The sequence below is a fragment of the Pleurodeles waltl genome, chromosome 1_1 (assembly GCF_031143425.1).
Source record: "Pleurodeles waltl isolate 20211129_DDA chromosome 1_1, aPleWal1.hap1.20221129, whole genome shotgun sequence".
Lineage (NCBI taxonomy): Eukaryota > Metazoa > Chordata > Amphibia > Caudata > Salamandridae > Pleurodeles > Pleurodeles waltl.
The window spans coordinates 537,731,404-537,755,539 of record NC_090436.1 but is presented as its reverse complement, the minus strand read 5'-3'; the positions used below and the strand labels follow the sequence as shown (position 1 = coordinate 537,755,539).

The 24,136-nt window shown below is 43.6% G+C and overlaps 1 protein-coding gene across 13 annotated transcripts in view; it reads right to left on the bottom strand.

The window, feature by feature from the left end:
- The window catches only part of CAST (calpastatin), a 513,209-nt gene that overhangs the window by 123,901 nt on the left and 365,172 nt on the right, over window positions 1-24,136 (bottom strand). For all 13 annotated transcript variants that reach the window (XM_069225757.1, XM_069225792.1, XM_069225782.1 and 10 more), the window contains 3 exons: window positions 16,689-16,772; window positions 14,551-14,598; window positions 9,753-9,848 (listed from right to left, as the gene is read on the bottom strand). In XM_069225757.1, the coding sequence (XP_069081858.1) occupies window positions 9,753-9,848; window positions 14,551-14,598; window positions 16,689-16,772 (228 nt within the window). The remainder of the gene's footprint in view (window positions 1-9,752; window positions 9,849-14,550; window positions 14,599-16,688; window positions 16,773-24,136) is intronic.

The following is a 24,136-nucleotide window of genomic DNA, read 5'->3' as shown; positions in this document are numbered from 1 at the left end:
TTTTCCCAAGGCCTTTATATTTCGACTTGCACTGGTCACTTCACAATTACAGAGCTCAATCAATGCACATCTATTCTGTTGTGTAACAAGCACAGGTACCCGACCACTAGGATTTTAATAAGAGTTCATCCATTTCAGCTCAGTCTTGACTTGTACCACGCACGACTATACCAGAAAGTAGACAACTACACCCTACCTACAAAATACACATATTGAACTGCGTCATGGATTGGTTTCCCATGGCCGAGACATCAAAAACGATCTGCCAAAGTACCTCAGTCCTGGCTCGCAGTGAAGGTCACCTCTATACTGAGTTGCAGAGCATCATGCTAGTACTAAATAAAAGACCTAATAACGAGTGACCTTGGAACAGTGGCGTACTTACAACACTCCGTAAACTCCAACAGCGCGTAGTGAGACAGTTTCCACCACAAATTCTGCATGCATAAGTATTTACAACATGTTTTTACCCAGTAAATTTAAGAAGGTTTGACTTGTCAAAATTTAACAGGAGGATAATGAGGTAAGAGTTGGCACAAACATGAGAATTCCCATCCTGTGCAAACAAGACATTTCATAGGGTTTGGAATATACCCCCTCACTCTGAATCAGTCACCGAGCCATCCACAAGACTTTTACAAAGATAATCTATCTTGATTGCTTTCATTCATTAGTATGTCCATACTGAGACATTCACAGAACTCTCAGAGCCCACTTTATAAACTATTTGAAGAATGCACGGCTATCCCGCGATGAAACTTCCAGAGTTTTCACAATGCACGACTTTAACTTGCAATGTGTGCTTCAATATCAATTCTGAGAAAATCTGTGCACTATTAAAATAATCTGACTTGACATTTGTGAGTAGTAAGTTGATGCAAATTTTGAATTTCAGTTTAGGTAGTTCCAAGGCCCAACACATCTGCTGCAGAGGTTTTCTTAACCCTGCGGTCTGCAAGTGTCAAACCCTGGCGTGGCATACTCAGTCTTTCATCCTTCACGGGCAGAGGTCAGTAAAATGAGAACCATACATGTCACAAAAACATCAGTTATTTGCCTTAATAAGACGCTTTTAATGTGCCACAGGAATGTTGTTTCTTCTCTATACAATTGCTTTATAAAAAGCAACTGTACAGCATTTAGTAAAAAGAAGTTCAAACCTATTCAAGTATTGAAGCCTCTTTCCGTTCACAAGGCCATCATGTCATCACCATAAACACTTACAAAACATGTATTAACCCACTAGGGCATCAAAATACCGAACACAGCCCACTGATTGAAAGTATTTAGAAACAAGCATTTGCAATGCAACGGGTCTCGCGTTCGCTCGTGTTAGAGCGGATAGCGTTGTAAACTCCTAACCGGACTTTTCACTCGTCATGAAATTTATCGGCAAAAGTGCAATAACCGGAAAAAGTGCAATTAAGTGTTTAACAGGGTCGATATTATGTAAAGCGCTCGACTTCTGCCAAGCGAGATCGCGCTGGGAAAATAGAGAAAAAGTAGTCCACGAACCGGACGGAAAACAGCGAGCCTCGTATGTTTTCAGTACTTGGTCGATGCGCTGGAGGAGGGCTATCCACCGGAAAAGGCATGACATATGCGTGCCTTCCACTAATTAAATCGAGCAGATTCTAACAGGCAAGCCCACGAGCCAATGAAAGACACTGACGTGACGTGGACGGGGCTCCGAGCCCTTTGTAATTCCTAAAGCGTCTTGCTCAGCGAAACGCATGCGACGCAGGCTCAACCCTAAAAAAGCAGTTTTGATATTTTCCGCTACTGGGATTTCAAACCCTCCATAGCATGTGGGGTGACGTTCAACAAGGGACTAGTTTTGCAATGCAAAAGACTGGCTGCCTGCCCCAGATTTACTATTCAGGACGTCAGTTCAGAGAGCAAAAAGGCGTCAGTGGGCATAATTTCAGACATTCTTTCAGGTTGCTAGGAGTGACACCGTAAGCTGCCCTCCGAACAGCATGTGTACACATCACACACAAAGCAATCAACAGCAAACGACCAAAGCTAATTCAAGCAAAAATCACAAAAAGTCCCACCCAGGAACTCAGCTTCCAGACTGGCCCCACACTTTATAATTACTGCTTATAGGAAGAAACCATTGGTTGACTACTTTCTCTCTCTGGTGGCAAAACTTTGGAATTCCCTACCTTCAAAGATCAGAGGCACTAAGAACCGTTTAGAGTTCGAAATTACATTTGAGAGCTGGTTATTCCCAAAGTGATCCAACAAAGAATACACACACTGTCATTTACTGCACACGGGATCTCGGATCAATGAAGTGCTAAACCCACAGAATCCCTTAAAAAACAACTCCAGCTATCAGGGAGAATCCTATCCCCTGAGAAACTCAACATGCATGCATCTTTCACAAAAACACGACACAGAATAACGAATACAAACCCCAGTGACTGTCTGTGATGCAAAATCTCAAGACATATTCCTAATGCCCACTATTCACACAACCCACATTAAAAAACAAGTACAAAACCTGACCGTTTCAGTTTTGTTTAGTATCTACGTGGGAGAAACGGACTTTGTCTGCACCACTGGGCCGCAAGTAGAGCATTCAAAGATGGAAGAACGTGTATCACCTGCCCACAGGTATTCACCGTTCGGCCTTTCTTACTAATTCTTCACAATGCATACTACCTGAACATTAGAATAACTGCATGAAAATAACATGCTGTATAGTCAGGAATTATTCCCTCTCCTGCCTTCCTATCTGAATAATACTCCCCTTGCACTCCATCCTCTGCATGCCTTGGTGCCTCTAAGATTACCCTACAATTGCACATTCCTGGCACCAGCTCTGTATTACGTTTCAGGAAAATAACCACATCCCTCATTACAAAACACATTTCCTTAGGAGTGACTGATTCTGCAATACCAAAACCTATCTAACCTATCTAGTCATCCGGCTCCCACAAATCACAAAGTCTCATGCTGTTTAACCTCTCCCTTGCAATCTCACAAAATGTAACCTCCTCCACCCTATTTGCTCTCCCCTCCTTTTCCACTTACATTAGCTCTAATATTTACACCCAACCCCATTAAGAGCCCGGTATATGAAGAGCAAGCTCTGCTCTGTATCCCTTCTATCTATCCACACAGCCAGAGGCACCACCAGGTGGTGCTACTGACATTTAAAAAACACAAGCGTGTCTGTAACCACTCCATTATTTCCTGTCTACTTGCAACTCTGGTGCTTTCCAACAATGCTGGTGCCCACTGCCCCAAGAGAGGACTATTTTATGTACCAGTATGTTACAATTCAACATAGCATCATTTCACAATAAAAATGCTTTAATCTTCTAACTTCACTACCAAAAGTGATTTCTTTATTTCCTCAATGCCCAAAAGTATTGCCATTAGTTGAAAAGTGCACTCAAACACCTTTGGAAGACTTCAGCTGGAGAAAATCCTCACCAACATATACAAACAAGCATTTGCAATTCAACAAATTGCTTGTGTTAGAGCTGATAGTGTTGTAAACTCCTAACCCGACTTTTCACTGGTAATGAAACCTATCGGCAAAAGCGCATTTATGTACTAACCGGAAAAAGTGCAATTAACTGTGTAACAGGGTCGATATTATGGAAAGCGCTCGACTTCTGCCAAGCGAGATCGCGCTGGGAAAAGAGAGAAAAAGGAGTCCACGAGCCGGATGAAAAACAGCGAGCCTTGCATGTTTTCTGTAGTTGGTCGATGCGCTAGAGGAGGGCTATCCACCGGAAAAGGCATGACGTATGAGGCCTTCCACTAATGAAATCAAGCAGATTCTAACAGGCAAGCCCACGAATCAGTGACAGACACTAACGTGACGTGGACGGGGCTCGGAGCCCTTTTTAGTGACTAAAGCGTCTCGCTTAGCGAAACGCATGCGCAAGCGCATGCGACGCAGGCTTGACCCTAACAAGCATTGGCAATGCCAATCAGTCTGGTGTGGGCTGCCAACATTTTGACTTTGTCAGTACTTGTTTTATTTGTCATGGTTTTTACTGCTGGTGGAGCTGTCAGGCCTTCACCAACACAAACAAAAAACACTGACTACAAGCAAAAATTGTTTTTTCCTGGATTCAAAAATGACATTACTTATAACAGTAGGCCCTAGCACCTTGTGAAAGGTAGGAACGCCGTCACTCAGACTGAGGTTAACCAGTGGCTGGGGCGGGCTGACCCACTGACCCATGCTGTAGTGGGCGGAGAACAAATGTGAATGACATAACAACAGAGCAACTGATGGCGAGGTTTGCCTTGAAGACCCTAAAGGTATATTTTATATTTACAGTTTTCATACATGCCAAGGTTTCTTCCAGAAAAGGAAAGTGCGAGATTAAAAAAAAAAAAAATAACGATTGATAGGTTTCTTCCATTGACTCCTATTGAAGGAGAGGCAATTCCAGGCGGGAGACAGACAAAATATAGCTATGTTTGGCTAACAAAATCAGGGGTTTACGAATCTGGTCTATTGGCATGTATGAGTTTTAGTAAAATCAAAACACCTCGGTTAACGCCGGAGCTAAAAAAAAAAAAAAGCACTGTACCCTGAATTAGCCTTGGTGTCATAGGTCACATAACAAAATAACAAAACATCAAAACGTTTATTAATAACAGAATGCCATATGAATAAGGCTTGTGTCACCGGATCGGCTGTCTCAAAGGCCTCGGCTGGTCTGAAGGTTTGGTCTGTAGGTTTGGTCTGTAGATTCATCAGTGTTCATAGGCTCATTCGTCTCCTATGCTGCAGTGCATTATTAATGGGAATACTATACACAAGGGAACCTGCAGAGGAAACCGTCTGCTGTTCTCTTTCACAGCCTGAAACACGAGCCTCCGACGCAGCTGGTTCTACGGGTTTCAGAGATTAAGAGACTGAGGCCTCCTTTATGAGATCCTAGCGGCACACTGCTCCACTGGAGCGTCATTTTTTTTTTACGTTCTGGTGGCGCAGTATGGCAGCCCATATTTACAAGGCCATGCAAAGCCACCTAGCATGGCTTGTCATGGCCTTGTAAATATGGACCCCTTTCACGCATAACACTGCACGAAAGGGGCACTCCATGGGTGTTGCTTGAGGTGTCCCCACGCAACACCGACGGAACCCAAAGGAATCTGATGCATTCCCAGATTTACAAGTCTGGGAATGCGTCAGATTCGTAGGCCACCTCAGGAGTGGCATAAGAATGACACAATGGGGAGAAATAGCTTTATTTCTCCCCGGTTCTTCTTCTATGTGTAGAAAGAGGAAAACACCTTGTGATTGTTTTTGTGCCGGAAGGCACACCTTCCGGCACAAAAACAATCATCCCCAGAACGCTGGCACCCTTGCACCATGATGCAAGGGTGCCTGCATTGGCGCTAGGTAGCAATTTTAGTGCTAGCGCAGGGGAAGGGGACAAATGTGCCATATCCTACAGATAGGATTCATTTCTGCCTTTTCTCAGTGGTGCAGGGCACCAATATTCTGAGGGTCTCGAGGGCCTATGTGCATTAAGGTTATGCCATCATCAGCACCATTCTGGTGTTGTTCCAGCCTTATCCCTGTCTGTTTGTTTCTGTCTGATTTGCCAGTTTAAAGTTGTTTTAGTCCTTCATTACCAGAACGCAGGGTATGTTTTTAACATCCCTTTAGCCCCTTTCCTTGCCCTCCCATCACCCTCTGGCACCTGCTTACACACATCAACAAAACCATCACCTGCGTGAGGCAGCTACGCTATCGGTGATTTAGGTGAGCTAAGGGAGGTTTGGAGATGTTTGTGTCCAGGGGCCAGTCCCTGCTCATCCAGGAACTGACCAGGGAATACAAAAGGGACCCCCTACTGCCTAATTTAATTCACTACCATCAGCAAGGTCGCCAAAATTCTCTCCGCCCAGGGCGCTATCTGAGGAAAGGCCGGCTCTGAGCCCAAGTATACAAATAACAGAAATCATAACATACACCCACTAAAGCTTGAATACAATTTGCCGTGAGTATGGCATTGCTGTGCCTTTGCGTGGTGCGGGTATACTGTCCCATTTTAGAGTGCAGGCTGATAAGGATTTGTGGATGTGTGTGGTCAGTGCACTGCCAATTGTAAGGAGCATGAGCTTTGAGCCCGCCCCTTATTCATGGTTGGATGGCATTCTTGTCCATCTTCTTTTCATGCTCCTAACTGGATTGTTTTTCTCCATAATCTTGTGTTTGTCCCACCACGGGTCTCAGTGTGTTTTGATTGAATAGCAGGTAACTCCCACTGCTGATGTCAGACCTTGCACTGCATATGAGACTAACTTATCTCTCTACTGTAGCTATCTGTGCACTCTTCCTCACCTCACCCCCCTCGTTATTAAAAAGTAACCTCCCTCACCGATGCCTGCTTCCATCTGACCACCCTGGTGCTCTGAGCGCAAGGCTGCCACTTTATTTGCGAGCAGCCATGTCAAAGTGTTTTAACTAGTTTCATGATGGTAGCCAGTGCGCATGCATGAACGAACGACAGGCGTAATTGTAGGCAATTCATTATGCTTTAAGAAAATCCATTCAAAGTTGGCATCCATAGATATGTATGCCAACATGGCAGCCATCTTTGTAGGAATATTCTTATATCTCAATTAACTTATTTTGAAGAATTAGAAAGTTATTTGAAAGATGTCTGCCACTAAGGTGACCATTTAAAAAAAAAAAAAAACACTGGCAAAGCAGATTTGTTGCACGGGCAATACCCGTTGAATTTTCCAGCGCTTGTTATCATGTCACGCAGTACAACACCTCATTGGCATTACTCAGCCTTAATACACAAGTTGTGTTATGTATTCTCCATTAAAGACGCAGGGATTGTGTTGTTGTAGATACATTAAAACTCATTAAACAGGAAAAATATTTTGATTCACTAATAATGTTGCAGATGTATATTGAACATGCACATCTGTGGGCTTAAAAGTTAAAATCTGATCTAGGAATCTCATTGGCAGAATACTGCATCCTATCTATCAAGTTCCAAAGTCCGATATGGCAGGACTTGTATTCGAGAAAGACACCTGGTGCCTTAGGGAGAACGCCTCACTACCACAGATGGCTGTGGTGAACCTCTGAGGGGTGGAAAATACCCTTTCTCACATAAAAATACAGATGCATGAAACCAAAGAGGCTCATTGAAAGACAAATTTAGAATGAGGTGGCATTAATGTCCCCCTGAAGCATCCTCCAGTCCCTAGCCCTAACCATACTATGCTTAGCCAACTTCAAACACCACAACCGGGTGCATTCATGTACTGTAAGTAGTGTGTGTTTCAAGGTGCATGCACATCAGTAAAGAGAGCAGGCATTTATAACAGAGTGCCACAAAGTTGCATTTTCCTCTGAAAATCGATAGACAGGAATGAAAAAATGCTACTTGAAGACCATGTCCAGTGAGTTAGGGTGTACAGGGGGATGGACACAGTGCTTGGGCAAAGGCTACGCCGAGCAGAACCCAGATGTTGGCATATTGGGCGCAGGGCCTGGCCAAAGGCAACGTCCTGCATCCATAGCTTGCAGGGCACATCCAGGCCTCCCGGTGATCTGCAGAACTTGATCTGGGTGCAGAACATGGCCCAAGGCTACAAACGGTAGCTGGAGTGTGCTCACCATGGCCGATGGGCGTACTTTTGGGCTCTGCAAACAAGTTTCAAAGATGGTGGACTGTAATTCGAACATCACTTCAAAATAAATTTGTAGGCAAGCACGTTACATATGTTGATTACTAAATAATCTAAGTAAACAACCTTAATGCCTCTTAGCAAAAGTTTTTCAATGAGTATGTGTGTGTCTGTCTCTCCCTTTCTGTCTTGTCTCCCCGGTGAGCGACCTACATCTAAGCTTTCCTTCGAAAATATATGAGCATCTAGTTTCCGCCAAATGTGTTGCAGATGTGTAGAGGGAGGGCTGTATAAGTTATACAGTTTCAAAATAACTCATGAATGTTGTATAGACACAAAATGTGTTTACACGTTTACCGCGTTATTATTATTATGTTATAGACCGTGTCAACCTGAATCTTGAAAATCTACTTCATGGGGCTGCTATACCAGATGGGTTGCCAACCAAATATCTGCAAAATTGCACGAAGGAAGTATGAACCAATAACAAATATCAAGATTTTGGGATCATTCGAAAGGCACTAGGAAACAAAAACAAACAAGTAGAAGAGAAGAAAGCCAAACAAGAAAAGCGATGTCAAAAGGAATGCAGAGATGTGGAATGATGAATTTGAAACTTTTTAGGCGATTGAAAGGAAGGCTGAAAAACATCACAACTGATAAATCCAACACAGGGAAATACAACAGATGGGGCCGAGAAAATAAAAGACAACTGGGTGAATGAATTGAACACACCACATGGCGGTGAATCTCACAGAAAGTGCGTGTGGCACGTCCTACACAAGAACACGAAACCCTACGCTACTGTGTACTTCGCATGAGCCTACTTCAAATTAGTACTGCGTGCTCAGTGGCAATGCCCGAATCTCCTCAGGGTCTGACACGGAGTGTGCCCGGCACCGGCGAAGCAGCACTCACCCGTTCTCACGGCAGGCCCTCCGCCGGTTCTTTGCAGCTCTCTCGGAGTCCCTTGTCGACCTCAGCCCACGTCAGCTGCACTACAACGAGGTCTGTGCGACGAGACCACGCCTACGTCACCGCCCTGCTAAACCCAGCCCATGTGCATCAGCTGGCCACCTCCACTCCCACCCTCGTTTCAGCCTCCACCCTGATCACACCATCACCGGCCGTTTCATCTGCACCCGCCCACCCCCACTGCCTGCCCACCGTGCTCCCTTTTGGTCCCAACATAAACACCAAACCAGCAATTACATTCCCCGGGGGTGCTAATGAGAACCATGCGCGGGTTGTTCTAAAACGGGTCCTCGCGGTCTTCAAACTAGGTACCAATTTTAGACGCGCATCTCAGCAAATAGACGGAAATGTCACATTAACTTTTCCAGTCCACCCTCGTATTATTACCGACAAGTGGGACAATGTTATTTTGTGTGCACGTTAACGTCTGCACATCAACGTTTTAAAGCTGCCCAGTCAAGATTGCGAACCGTTTTCAATCCGTTATACAATTTAACAGTCGGGGCCCTATAAACAGACGGCACATATTTTTACCCCTGGACTCTGTACTCATTTATCCCAGTTCTGTCCGTCTCATACTTGTTTGACTTCTATGCAGCTCCCAACTTATTCTTGTGTTTGATAGGCGCTTTGTTACCTTTGTAACTAGGTTCCAGCTTTAGAGATCCATGTAATAATGTTTATCATGGCGGCCACTCCCAGTAGCCTAAAATTAGAGCCAAACTAAATGCCCAGTGTGAGCCTTCTTTTTCAGATTACTACTTGACCGTGATGGAGATATACACATTTTGTGTTTTTGATATTGTGACTCAGATACATGATTTCATACGAAATAATCCATGATGTTACTGTGTTATGTATTTATTCTTTTTATATTCACGATACACAAAAGTAAACCATTAAGACTTTTTTTAAAAAAAATAACAAGGTACAGTCAAGACAAAAAAAAAATGGCGAGCTTTTTGTTCCGCATAAAGATCACATTGAAGAAAACTCAACCGGATTTGATAAGATGAAAAGGGTGAACATCAAGAGAGGGAGGAACAGCGGCAAGAACATAATCAAATGTTTGTTGCACTTCCTGGGTGAGGTCACAAGTTGTGTTGTCAAACTTCAGTTGAGAAGGTTCAGTCTCTTACCTTGGCTGCAGGCAGCGGGGCGGACTGCGTTGTCGTAGCGGTGGAAGTGACAAAGTCTCCTGACAATGCATCGAGCAACTCCGTTTCACTCAGCGGCTAGAGTCAAAGGTAAGAAATAGAAATATAACAGAAGAATATTTACCAGACCTTTCCTTACCACGCCATCCGAAGAGCACCTCCACGAATTAACAGAGACAGGCGTTTCAAGTTGATGAAAACCGATAATTTAAATGGCCTTTACTTTACACCAGGCATGGGACCGTTAAACTCGCCCCTCCTGGGATTTTCAGACTTCCTGGATACAAAGTCATCAGCCTGGCAACTGAAAACAAACGCACGGTATCAATGGCGCAGGTCCAGCAGCCGCCCAGCCGGAGGAGAGATTCCAGCGATGAGAGCGGCGCACACCCGGGAGACAGGGAGGCAGGGACACGCACGCGCGCGCGCTCTCCCTCCCCCCACGGAGCCCATGAATTACAGAGTCTCGCACAGAAGGCACCAAAACTGTTCGGCAAATTAAGCATTCAGCCCAATCATCCAATTGTGGGAATTAACTCCTCCTAGTTGTAAATGTCCATGACAAACTAAGAGCTGCAGGTTAGCATACGGAGGGAAGAATGTGGGACCAGGCCTAGAGTTCCTCACACGCAATCAACCCCTTGATTTGTATACTGAAAGAAAACATGCTTAAGACACAATCTATCAACACGCAACACCTCAAACCGTTTGCGCTCAGTTAATGGCTGAACCCGATAGAGCTCATTGTTACAAATCGTCCTTGGAAACATAAAAAAACGCAGCGTAACTCTCTGTATTGTGACAGGTCAACCTAAGGGGAAGACAAAGGGTGTTTGGCTAGACCAACGGCAAGAGGTACTGTTTACTGGCAATGGTGAGTTAATTTTTCACCCCAATGACGTCAGTGTTTAACATACAATAGGACCTTTAGGTTACACTGCCCCGATGATCTCGGTCTGTTTGACACAACTTGTTCAAAACAAATTGCTAAAGCAGTAAGGCATCTAATGTTCTAATACTGCATTCAGTGCCCTCGAAAGCCTGCAGATATGACGCTCGCGAAAATATAACTCTTCTCATATTTGCGAAACAGGAACACTGTGGTAAGGTAAGAATTGTGCACTAAGGCTACTGGCCAGTGAAACATCCCAGGAACCTAGGCCAGATGTACACTTGGCCACGTCTAATTGCAGCCACGAGTTGGCACAGCGTTTGCGATGCAACGCCCGCAAATGCTTTGCACGGTTCCGGATGTACTAATTGTGTACAGGGCATTGAGGTCTTTACAACAATTTGCATAATTCCAGTTTTTTAAAAATATTTATGAGTCATGATTCTCTCTGTGAATTCTTGCGACCACCTGCAGACATTTGCAAAGTGACAGTATTCCCATCCTTGTCTCTTAAATGGACACGGGTGGCAATATCTCTGAGGTTGACACATTGTGAAAAGGGACTTTTGGGAGCATGCAGCGACACAAGGGGTCATTGTCTCCGGCCTCTAATGCCTACAGCTGCTAATCATACAGGGGGAGCAGAACCTAGCGAACATCCCCCTCTGAGTGACTAGTTACTGACTGTCCTCATCAGCCAGTAAACCTTCACTGGTTTGCGGCTACAGAACAGGTATAAATCAATTAAATCTTTCCTTACAAGCCGCAAGGAGGGCGAGTTGCATAAGTAGTGTTAGTAGTGTAAGCTGCAAAGACATTTGTGGCTCACAAATGTCACTATAATTCACTGCAAATTCAGTTTTTGCCCAGCTGCGCAATTTGCCCAGAGTAGGGCTTGCAATTAGAAGAAGCGTTAGAACCTCAGCAGGGGTTGTATTATACAAAGTGCCCCGGGGCATAACAAGGGGTGTTTGCCTGCTTTGCGCACATCCGGGTCACTGTGGTATTACAGAAGGGGGCCGCAGACGCTTTTGCGGCCCCTTCTGTAATACAGATAGCGGTGGTGCACATACAGCACCAGCGCTATCAGAGGGCGTTCCCTCTTTTGCATGGGGGTGTGGCCCCATGCAAACGAGGGGATCTTTTTGCCTCTGCACTATATTACAGATGGGATCACCAAGAGGAAGAAGCTTTCAGGGAGGCGCACTGACAGTGCACTGCAAAAAGGTGATGCACTGTCACTGCGTCCCCTGATGGCAGCCCTCTGGAAGAGATGAAGGGGGTACCGTGGACCCCAGACACAAGTGACTGCAACCACCTGCAAGGGGATCTATCACCCCTCTTAAAAGTGGAGGCGGCCTTCCGCCTGCTTAGTGAAACACAAGAGCGGCTGCTTTAAAGCTGCTTGGTATTTCACTTGGACGCACTTCCACCTCAGCACAGCGCAAGTTCCGGGCTGCCCTGGGGCATTCATTCTAATACGGTGCATTCTCCTTGTTCGCGCAAGGCACACCTTTTAAAAGGTGCGCCTGGCGCAAACAAGGAAAATACACCATATATGTAATACAACCCTGGCCATCTTCTCTTCTCTGCAAAGGACAGAGCGGCGTATTTATGTGGATTGTCACGCAGTGCACCAAGACACCTTGCTGTGCTGTGCTGCACTGCGTGACAAGGAAAAGGCATGAATGCTCTGTATTTAAAAAAACAAAATACGGCACAATCCTGCCTTTTAACCTGCACCGGCGTCGTTTTGGCTGCCTAGTGCCAATACAGGCACCCTTGCACCATGGCACAAGGGTGCCTCCTATCTATGCAGGATTGTTTTTGTGCAGGAAGGGGTACTTTACTGCACAAAAACACTCCCCTATAGCAGTTCCTCTTTCTATGAGTGCTGCACAATGCAGCTCACATAGAAAGAGGAAAAAACAAGAAGAAATGCATATATTTCGCCTTGCTATGCCTCTCCTTGCAAGGAATATCTTTTTGGCATATTCCCAGGTTTACCAGTTCTGGTGAATCTGGGAATGCGTAAAAAACCATGGGAGTTGTGTGGGAACATCCACGCAACACCCATGGAATGCCCCCCTAGCGCAGAGCAAGGCAATGCAGGGCTGCGTTGCTTAACTCCAGATTTATGGAGCCACTCGGGGCCACACAAAGTGGCCTTGCATGAATTCATAAAGCTCACTTAAGGTTGGCATCATGGATGTACCATGTTGTGTGGTGCAAATGCGACATAAACCTGGTTATAAATATGGCAGAGAATACTCAACTAAACGTTCCATTAATACACAAATATCGTAATAAGGCTCCTACAAGATGTCTCTCTAGAGACAATTCTACCTTCAGTCGCTGCTGGTGATCCCCAAACTCAGTCCAGTGTCTCTAGTGCAGAAAGCATATTCTGTGTTACAGGAGCCCGCAGATAGTGCTCGTGCGCCATGCTCTTCAGACACTGTTGTCATATGCCTGCTCACAGATGATTAATAAATCACTTGTTTAAAGTCCAAATCTACCTATTAATATTTTATTTATTAGAGTATTTTTGTAATGCAAACCTAACTACAAAGCTCTGGCGCATTTCATACAGAGTAATAGTGCACATAAATACTATTACAATACAATAGGAACTGAATATTAATAGTAAGGACAGAGTAAGGGAAGGTTATTGTGTTGATACATCTGTTCTTTAAAACGTGGGCCATCAGGTTCTTGCAGAATCACATGAACAATAGGTTATGTATTATTTTAAATCCTACTCACCCACGGAATGCTGTGTTTGGCAGGATTTAAAAGAAGCAAGCTATGGCAAAACCAATAGTTCCTGTATTGCCTGCCACGCTCGTGACTTTGTCAATGCTTGTTTTGCATTGTTTTTTGTAAAACATGTTTTTTTTTTTTTTTTTTTTTTAAGGAGTGGGGAGTTCCTGGGTCCTCGCCAGTACAAATACAAAATTGTCTAAAAGCACAAATATTTTTTGGTCTCATACATTGCCACAGTAGTCCTTGGTACACAATGCAACTATTTGATTTGCACATTTGCTCGTTAAGGAAGAGCGGAATGCAGCTGCTTACAATGAAGCTAGCTAATAGCTGGAGTGGGCTGGCACATTGCCTCATGATGTATTCTTTAGAAGGTGGAAGAAAAATGTAAATGAAGCAACAGCAGAACAATGAATGAAGAGGGTTGACTGAAAGACCTTCTATGTATGTATATATAAACATATATAATTTAAGTAAAATCAAAAGGTCTTGGTTAACAGCAGATCCAACTATTTCACATTTAAATAAAAATAAAAATAAAGACAAAACCCTTGTTACCAGCAGTTCTGTTGAGCAATAAGGTGATCTGAGAAAACTGTAGAGATCTTGCTGGCAAGAGATAACCAAGTTGTCAACAGTAGACTACAAGATTTTCTTTTGGAATGATGCTACGAAGCAGAAGAGTCATAAGGGTAATTAAATCACTCAGCGTTCTGTGTGTCTTTTTAAAGTGAAACTGACAGGGACTGTGTACTACATCGTTCCATTTCTATAGCCTTTGTTTCATCAGCTCCTTGACTACCAGCCATCTCTTGCTGCAGAGCATTACTCAATTATGGAATCCAACAGTAGACCAAAAGACAGACAGATGAACGGGCAAGTACATTAGGGTGGGTCAAACCCACACAGTGGTTTTGAACTTCACAGCTCATGGGGACCAGAGCTCGAGCGTATCATCAGGAAATGGAATGCCGCACCAGCCAATACGTAACGGCTGGTAAGGGGAGCTTACTCAAGCCTTACATTGCGTTAGGCCCTAACAAGTGTGAAATTCGTACATTCATGTAAACTAACCGCTGGAGAGATTTCCTACTATAATGTACAAAACGTCTCTTTACTAACCTTTGGTTTTGGTTCAGGCTTCGGTAATATTGGTTTCCCGTCTTTATCCTGTAAATAAACGTAAACTCCGATTAATTCTTTCACTCTATATGCAAAAACTATATGTGAATTTATAACATATTTTCATGTCCATGCAGGCACAAATGTAACTGTCTCTTTCTCTGGTTGGCAAATTATAATGTTTTAATGGCACTTACTGACGGCTTTGACAGTACTCGCACAAAATAGTTTCATCTCCATCTCCTTTTGAAGTTTCACCCACCCCTCCCTTGGACTTCAGGACAGAAGTGTAAGCTTTGATATTCTCACATTGACAGATCCATGGGCAGGAGTAGTTTGCCTCTGATGACCTGGGTCTACGGCTATTCTTCTCGACCAGAGGTGGCACAGACCACTTTGGACAGAAATGTTCAGGGTCACAGTAGAGCAGTCTGCTTCTGGCACACTTCAGGACAGTGCAAGCTGTGCAGGCTCCAGGCAGGGTCACAGTGGCGAAGTCTGCTTTGGCACACTTTGGCAGTGCCATTGTGCACTTGGCGCAGTCAAGCAAGTCTATGATCTGATGCAGGAGCACACAGTTTCTCTATCTCGCTTTCTCTCATGTCTCTGGGCAGATGAGTCCTCAGTTCCGGAACCTCTGCGTATTGTGGAAGTCAGCACCTCCTGCAGGGTTGGCAGTTTCCTTCCCTCTTTTTCTCCAGCAGGCCAACCTCCAGGTACTTCAGGATAGGGAGACAGCTCTTCCTTCTAGGTCAACTCCAGGTGATGTTCACTCACCTCTTGGAAGCTGGCTGTCAATCAGACACCAGCTCTGGTTGTACAGTTGACCACTGGGTGTTTTTCAGAGCAACTCCTTCCTGGATCAAAGAGAACCTGGAAATGGAACAAAAAGTGGGACAGCAGCTCTTGTGCCTATGCAGATGAAGCCGACAAGGGATGTAGACAGTTATGTCTGTGTGAACATGAAATGGCGTTATAAAGTCACATTTTAAAGTACACTGTATAATGAAATGTATAGTTGGTTCTAATAAAATTATGTTGAGTTAATAATATTAATGTAACATTGTTCAGTATTTATGCACTTGACCACAACAAAAAGCAGTGCTATACTAATTAGAGAGCATAAAAAGACACACCTCATCAATTATAAATTCCCCAGCCAGAAGTGTAGACCCAAAGCACAGATCAGAAGAGATTTTTAATAACGTAGACCAGACAGGCTGCACCAAATTGAAGCGAATTTCACACTACTGGTTATTGGGCTGACATGGTTTTGAAGGAGAGCCGTGCAGACCAAAATCTCTTTAGGCTCCTTTTTACAACTTTGTGTCAGCTTGTCAATTTAATGACTGATTCTAGAAGGAGGAGTAAATAGGGGCCATATTCTGCAGAAAGGAACGTCTTGATCTGCTTTTCAGCAGGTAAAGGTAGCACCCACTGAAATTTGACTCACTCAGCTTTTAACAACCGCAAGGGGATTTTGAACCTAAGAAGCCACATCTTTAAGAAAGGATAAGCAGGACTCACTATAGCAAGTAACTGAAAGCAAGAAAATGTTGTACTAGTCATTGGTGACTCAAATATAGTTACACAGTGTGTGGCCTCATTTTAAAAAACATAAGGAACCAGGGTTTTAAAAAAACAAACAAATTTGGAACCTTCAGTTTTTCTGGTAACATCTTGGTTGTTATGCAGTTTATTAATGCTGACATAGATTTAAACCTACAAGGCTCTTGCTCAGCAGTAAAATGCATGTAGCACAAGATCAAACTATAGATTACAGGCCATTTGTTTGAACACTTTTTTCCATAGACACAGAATGGGTAAAAACCTTTGCTACATCTGGCCCTACATTTCTAATCCAGATTGAAAAGCAGTGCTTTGTGAAATAGCAGCTCAAAATAAGCTCTAAATTTTTTTTAAAAATGTTCTACCATATTTTAAGGGTCAGCATGTACCTCTGGTGATGTAGCAAACATATGTCTTTAATCAACCCAACACTCATAAAGGACCTGGTGGTGATGATTTTTAATTGGGTAGAAGCACCTATGTGTAAAGACATGGAAAAAAGACTGACGAAACACCAGTGATAAATACTAAGAAGATAAAAATGAAAGAAAGAAGTAAAAGGTCCTCACTTTTAATTCCTCCAACCGATATTCAGGGGGGATTGTGTCTTCCCTTTCGCCAAGCTTTTCCACATCCTCTTTCCCAGCTTTTTCCTGCATTGGAGGGAGAAAGGACAGATCAAATGATACATTTTAGGGAGTTGATTGATTTGCAATTATGCGTGTTCTACTAAGTTCGTTCAGGCAAAAGCTTGGAAACTCCAAGATATGGAGGCACTGGGGAAACAAACAGACCCTTCAAGTCCAAAACACTGCTCTGAATGTAGTAGGCCACGGCAAGACCAATGGTTGCCAAACAGCTCCAGATCGGATAGGATTCTAAGAACAGCTGCTGATGGTTGTATACCAGTATAAGGCGTCTGACATTGGTCTTAGCTCTTGAATACAAAAAAAATAAAAATCTCAGTTTTCTGTAACGGCATTTTATCTGTAATTTTTGTATTCTATGTAGGCATTTGGTGGGTTAAACGGGGAATGAGTTCTTTTTAAAATAAGTACACCTACTGCTAAAGGCAAAAGCCATTTCAGAGCTTCATTTCACCTTAACACAAGTGCGTCTCTCTTGGCAATGAAATTCGCACTTTACTTTGAACCAGGAAACCAAGGCTCTCCGAGCCAACCTTTTATGAAGTAAACGGGCCTGTCATCTGACTGTGAGGGCAGGGAGACCATATCATGGGCATGTAACAAAACCATCTCACACTTTTGTAACGTGTCCTTAAGTAAGTGTCTTTTTGCAATCCCTGTGGGAATCTTTCTAAAGGACAGCTATTTACTAACTAACCTCCGTTCACTACTTCCTTGCCCTTTGGGCTGATAATTGCTCATTGTCAACTAGTTAAATATAGATGTTTGATAGTAAAAAGTCTTCCTACTTGTGGAGGGGTCAGAACTTTGAGGCCGGCACCTATTACACGAGTTGGAGAAAGAAGGAAGGTTGCAAACATGGCGAAATTCAGGGCCTGTCACGTGGTCTTTAAAATTTCCTTAACACAACAAGCAGGCACACTGGAAGAAGTTAATAAAATTATGTAAGCCGTGAAGGCCTATAATGCCTATTGATACAAACTGCGTGTGGGTCTGATGTTAAAAAAAGCAGCATTTACACAAACTACCACAGGGTGTAGGATCAAAACGTGAAACCACCTTAGCCTTGCTTTTCGACAGATTGATGTTTTTCACATTGACATCCTGCTTCCTGGAACTGGTATACACCTGGATCCGGGCGCCTTGTAAGTGCGCTTGACTTGAAGAAGGCGGTCTGGAATTTTTGTCTATAGAATGCTGAGATAGGCAGTGGTGATTGTGTATTATGAAACATAGAATTACACATTGATAGAATTTTTGCATGTCTAAGGGATGATGCATGCCAGTACGATGATCAGCTGTAGAATGTTTGTGTGTAAGCACGGTTGCAATTTTGAGTGTGGAACTTGGTGATCAGAAAATTACTTAGAGCTGGGGTAGGAGGTTTGTGGATGTCTGTTGAGTTTGCTAGCAATTATACAGTAAAGAAGAAAGTGACAAACATAATGACCTGTTACTTTCAATCAGTGTTGATGAGAATGGAATGTCAGTGAAAAGAAATGTCTGGGCTTGGAAAGGAAGGCTGATCACCCAACGGCTTTTGGGCCCCTTGTCAAACATTCAGTCAATCATTTGTGCCCAGAAATTGTTTATGCGCAGCTGGCAATACATACTGCTGAGACACCTCTCCAGTGTCTGGAGAGGAGCCCTTTGTAGGATGGTGTATATGGAGGTGTTACTATGTTAACCAAAACGTGTGAATGTGAGGTGCAGAGTAGATCAATCAGTAACCACTGTCTGAGATAAATGACTTGTTACCTACTCTCAGTAATGGTGGTAGGAAGAACATATGTGTTTGTTTGCTTATGTGACATAAAAAATACAAGTAAGAGTAACCAGATCAAACAGTACTGTTAGAGATAAATCAGATGTTACCTGTTCTTAGCAAGGTGAGGTATTTAGTGTCATTGAACTGTATTTGATGTCACCAAATACTTTTGCACCCTGATTTAGGTTGTTTACATCTTTTTATTACACATAGGGGTTCTTTTAGATTTAGAAGGATTCTGTTTGGTTAGGGGTATGTCAGAAGCTGAGACTAGAATTGCGCAAAGCTAGGTCTAAGGTGAACAATGCTCTTTCTGCTGGATACTTTAATCACAGATTCGTCCACTTTATAATATTCCTAGGCACCAGCCTGGGTCTGCAGAAAACAGAGGTGCAGAGCAAATGTACCAACAGCACCTGCAGTTCACTAACATGATGTGCGGAAGTGATGACAATAAGGAAGCAGCTATGCACGGCTCATGAGGAGTGCACATTCAAAATATTAAGACCAGATTACCATCCCACTGAAGCATCATAAATGTCTTGGGGAAATGTGCATCAATGCTTTTAGAAAATGCACCACAACTGGTGATTCAAACAACAATAGTTGGTCAGGTAAACACAAGAAGAATGACAGGGCCAACAAATAACATTTCACCATGCCCACTGCAAGGCCTTGCTTGCTATGGAAAGAACACCCAATAGAACATAAAACACTAACTTGTAGTGGTCTGTGTTTGAGACACTACATCAAGTGACAAACCTTTTCTGGCCCAGCGTACATAGACTTCGTGTAAGGGTTCTGGCTGCACGGATGAGCTCGACCACCTCAGTCAGCAAGTAAAACAGATTTAGCTGCCACCACTCAATATCCACTTATGGAGGTTTACATTGTGGGGACTCGGATGCAGGGCCCTGACCTGTTGTTGAGACAAAAGGTCTTCCCAAAGTGGAAGCCTGATTGGAGGACAAATGCTTAGGCCCAGGAGCATTAGGTCACACACTGTCCTGGCTCAGTCCTTTTTGTAGAGAATGGCTTGGGCCCAGCCTGACTTGATTCTCCTCAGAATTCGAAGCAGGGGAGGTAGTGGAGGAAAGGTGTACAGGAGTCCGTCCTACCCATTCTAGCCAAAATGCACCATCTAGTGAGCGCCTTGGAAGAAACTCCAAGGTACAGAATTTGTTGACAGTGCATGTTCTTGATTGTGGTGAATAGATACAGCCGGAGAATACCCCATTGATCAACAACATCACATGACACCATGAAATTGAGGTGCCTTTCATGAGGCACCAGATGATGCCTGCTCAGTTTGTCCGCTTTTGCAATCAGGGACCCCAAAAGGTGGTTGGTGACTAGGAAGATGTTCTACTGGTCAAGTTAACGCCATAGGCTTGGAGCTTTCTGGCACAGGACTCAGGATCCCATTCCAGCTTAACTGTTGCAGTACCATATGGCGGTCATGTTGTCCAGAAGGCCCAGCACGATTCTATCTCTGATGGATGGCAGGAAAGCTTTCAGGACCAGATGGATCGCCCAAAGTTTCAGCAGGTTGATATGGAGCTGGTGAGTATCCGGAGCCCAGATTCTTCTGATCCCCATTTCTTCCATATGACCTCACCAACCCAGCAGCAACACATCTATTACAACTATAGGCCCTGAATGTGGAAAAGAGAGTGGCCTGCAGCAGATTAAACTGGCATCCACCAACTACCACTGTGTATCCAGTGCTATCTCTTTCAAGATCTGGATGGACTAGAAGAGGCAAGCCTGATGATGTACCTATTGGGATTTGAGGTCCCAATGCAGAGCATCATGCTTGTGTCCATTCCATAGGCAAAGGTACAGAATGGGCCTGATGCCTCCTTCCTTCTTTAAGATGGGCAAACATCAGGAATAACATCCAGTCCCTCTCTCCGAATCCAGTACCCACTCAATGGCATCTTTGGAGAGCAACCAATAGACCTCCTGCATCAACAGGAATGTTCTTCTGAAATGTGATTTGGTGAGGGGTAAGGCGAGAGTTGGAAAGAGGCTGTGGTAAAAGGCAAGGCATAACCCTTATGAATAATGTGTAAGACCAGTCTGTCAGACATGATGGATGTGCAGCGTGGAGGTAATGTTGGATCATGCCTCCCAAAGGCTGGCATTTATTGCTGAGGTCATACTAAAGTTCCTTGGAAGCTGGTGCAGCAGGGGAGGATCAGATGGAGGAATGCTATCCCTCCTGAGTTACATCAATACTGCCTGTGCCACTCATGACTTCAAAATGAGTGGGTCAGCCGCTGTGCGACAGGCTGTGAGGGTTGACGTTGTCTATAAGCTAGCCCCATAACGTTTGGACTTTTCTTCTGCTTACTGGAAGACTTTAAGCAGGAAGTGAACTTTTCACTGGAACGGCCCATAGAACAGGAATGCGACCGGTGTCCGCAACTTAGAGCATGACTGTGACATGTGCTTCGTCTACAACCTCTTTTTGTGTTCAGTGGTATAGACTATCATCTCCAGATTTCGGGTGGGCTTAGGGAGAATGAAGGCACACTTGTCGCACAACTTAGAGTTGTTCATGGAGCCCAAGCACCAGAAATAGATCTTGTGTGGGTACATGGCTGCCATTGGTTTCATGCAGTCTGGGGGCGGCTTGAATTCTGTTGCTTTTAGTGAGATAATCATTGCCTGGCACACTGTGGAAGCATTTTGAAATCCTCAGAAGAATGACAAGAAGTGGAGCTCTGAATCCCCATCAAAGTGCATAGAAAGAAATGAAGTGACAAGTGCATAGGGGTGGTACAGAGTCACTGCAGAGCCATAGAGTGCTACGTACTAGTCTGCCAGAGCACAGTTGTGAATTCTATGGATCCAGGCTGGTGCCTAGTCCTATAGTAAAGGTGCAGAATCCTTGATTAGAAGTATCCATCAGAAATCATTCCTTCAGCATGACAATAGGAATGACGAGACACACAATCATGTGATAGAGAAAATCTTAGGCAAGTTATAGAAGGCAAGATTCAACGTAAACAATTTCCTGTGCAGGTAAGAGCAGTGATATATGTTTGGTAAACAGTTAGTAAGGAACACTAAATGCCAACATTTTAGGTTGATGATGCATTTAAAGCTCCTTGAGTCTGTGGCGGAAGATCATTAGAGACCACCTTGCTCAGCCACACGTTAAAGAGATGGAAGAAAATGTCAAATGGATTGTGAAGGATTGTCTATAGCTGGGAGCAAATTGTAGGGATCTTGGAGGAAACCATTCAAATTATCCAGATGTATTGTATAAAAACTGAGAGCTGTGTCACTATTTGTGCCCTTCGGCTAGGTGCCAATGTAGGCCGCAGCTGATTGGGAGTGACTGGGCTGGGAATGTTGAGCATCAGAGAATTGAGAGTAGTAAATAAGAACCAGCATCATTACAAGAAGGAATGTGATGAATGTCACCGTGGGAAAGGGTGTAATGTGAATGAGGTGTGAAAGCATACAGTGCACGCAGGTGTCTGACAAACAAAGAAGATGACAAGAACAGTGCAGAAGTATGTGGTTATCCTGGAATTTGGAGCGTTAATAAGAATAATGAGATCAAGTAATTTCAAGGGAGCTCTGGGTGACAGTGTTTCTAGGTGATGCTCTTTCTATGTCCATTGCTTGGGAGGACGTTTCTTTGCTGACAGCCTCAAACACATTTGTGAAAACAAGAGTCCAATGATTCGTCTATGAAGCACATTGCTTTTGCTGCGATTATTGAGATATCGAGAGTTATCATGTTCTCAATTGGGCAGAAAAGTATAACAAGATGTGCATGTCCGGAGGTGAATGTTTATAGGTAGAATGTCTGGACTTTGAGGTTGGAACTCGAGGGCTGTGAGGTATTTAAAGAAGAGGAAGAGAGATGGCCAGGGGCGCTTTTTTCAATTGTAATGCAAAGTAAAAAGTGTGACACACTGATCTGTTAGTATTCTTCACAATTCAGTTGAATTATGCAGCACCGCTCTATTCCGTGTTCCCTGCACTGCGTGAGTGTGGTTTCAACATAGTCAGTTGCAAGACGATAAGCACTGCTGTGAGAAGAATGAATAACAGTATATGTTTTTCATCAGTAGACATTTCACACTGCACTTTTTCGATGGAACTAATTATTGTTTTGTACTTATAAGGTACAATTACATCAAGGTAAAATTAATATGATATATGCTAGCAGGGAATGTATGCCAAAGGTGTTGAGTGACAAAGTATTATACCTCCAACTCGTTATTTCATTTAGAGTAGCACGCACGTCTTTTGGGGAATGATGCACTTGATGACAGCAAGTCATTTTGACACTGATAATAGAGCAGAAAGGTGGATCTATCTAACCTGGAGTGTGGGCTCTTTGAAAAGTCAAAGCGACTGCCTACGGATGTGACATGCAGTATTGAACATCTCCTCAGAAGTAACCATCAGCTGGATGACCTTCAATAGTTCCTTCTGTTTCTAAAATCTGAATCTCTTTTTGAATGACTACAAAGGAGAACTTCTGGCTGATTTAGTTGTTGGCTGAGAGAGTACTCACAATTTAGAGATAGGTGGACCAAAAGTATGTTGATGAGGGAGCCTACTCTGGATGCATTGCTGAAATACTTCTCCAACAGGCCGATGGAGTACCAGCTGTCGGAGGTTACCTATCCCACCATCCACCCAATTAGAGTAGGTGGCTGGATGTCTTTTTTTAATTGGCAAGTTTTAGAAAAAAAAAAAAAAAAAGTTACCTCTTCGCCATGAGAGAAAACTCCCTTGTTGAGGGGGTTCATTAGGTTTACTTTTTTTAAAAACGAACTCTCGCTTTGGGAATTTGTTTTTGAGAAAAAAACCTTTTTAAATGTCTGACAGCTGACTGTCAAGTTTTACTGAGCCATCTGTCAAAGTTTTACAACATTGATGGAACCGCAGTGGCGGTGAATCCTGTCAATGTTAAAAAATGTACGTGAGGGTGACGGGCATCTCTAAATGCGGGGGATTGACTGTCTGTCCTGGGGACAGAATAATTGACTCTTTTGCCCTGCTGACACTACTGTGTCCTCAAACTTTACATCAGACCCCTCGTCTCTCTAGTCTAAGGTTTTGTCACCGAGTGTGACAGGCTCTCAATGACAAAACCTTATGTAATGATCCCGTCACAAAGAAAGAAGTGAACAGAAGACAGAGCGCAATACTTTTTTGCTACCCACACTATTTTCCACTATTATGCCCAGCTCGCTGCTAAGAATAAACTTAGTGGTAGTTCAGGCGTTGGGTGGGGGCAAAGGGTTAGGGATTGGGATGGTGAGAGTTACTTTTCGTTTCTTGTGAAAAAATGTTCTTTAGAGGCAAGGGAGACCAAAAGAAACCTAAGCCATTACGAATAAATAAACGAAATATAATTTGATATCATACCAGGATGCCTTATTCCATTTGAAATACTCCTAGTCTGGCTTACTCTCATGTACATAGTCCTGAGTGGGTATTCAGTTTACTCTTGGCTTTTGCAAGCCTCAAACAGTAAATCATCCATGCATAACTTCTTCTAAGCCACCCCTGCCACATATATACTAAAGATCTATATAACACCAATTATCGAGTCTTTGTCAAACTC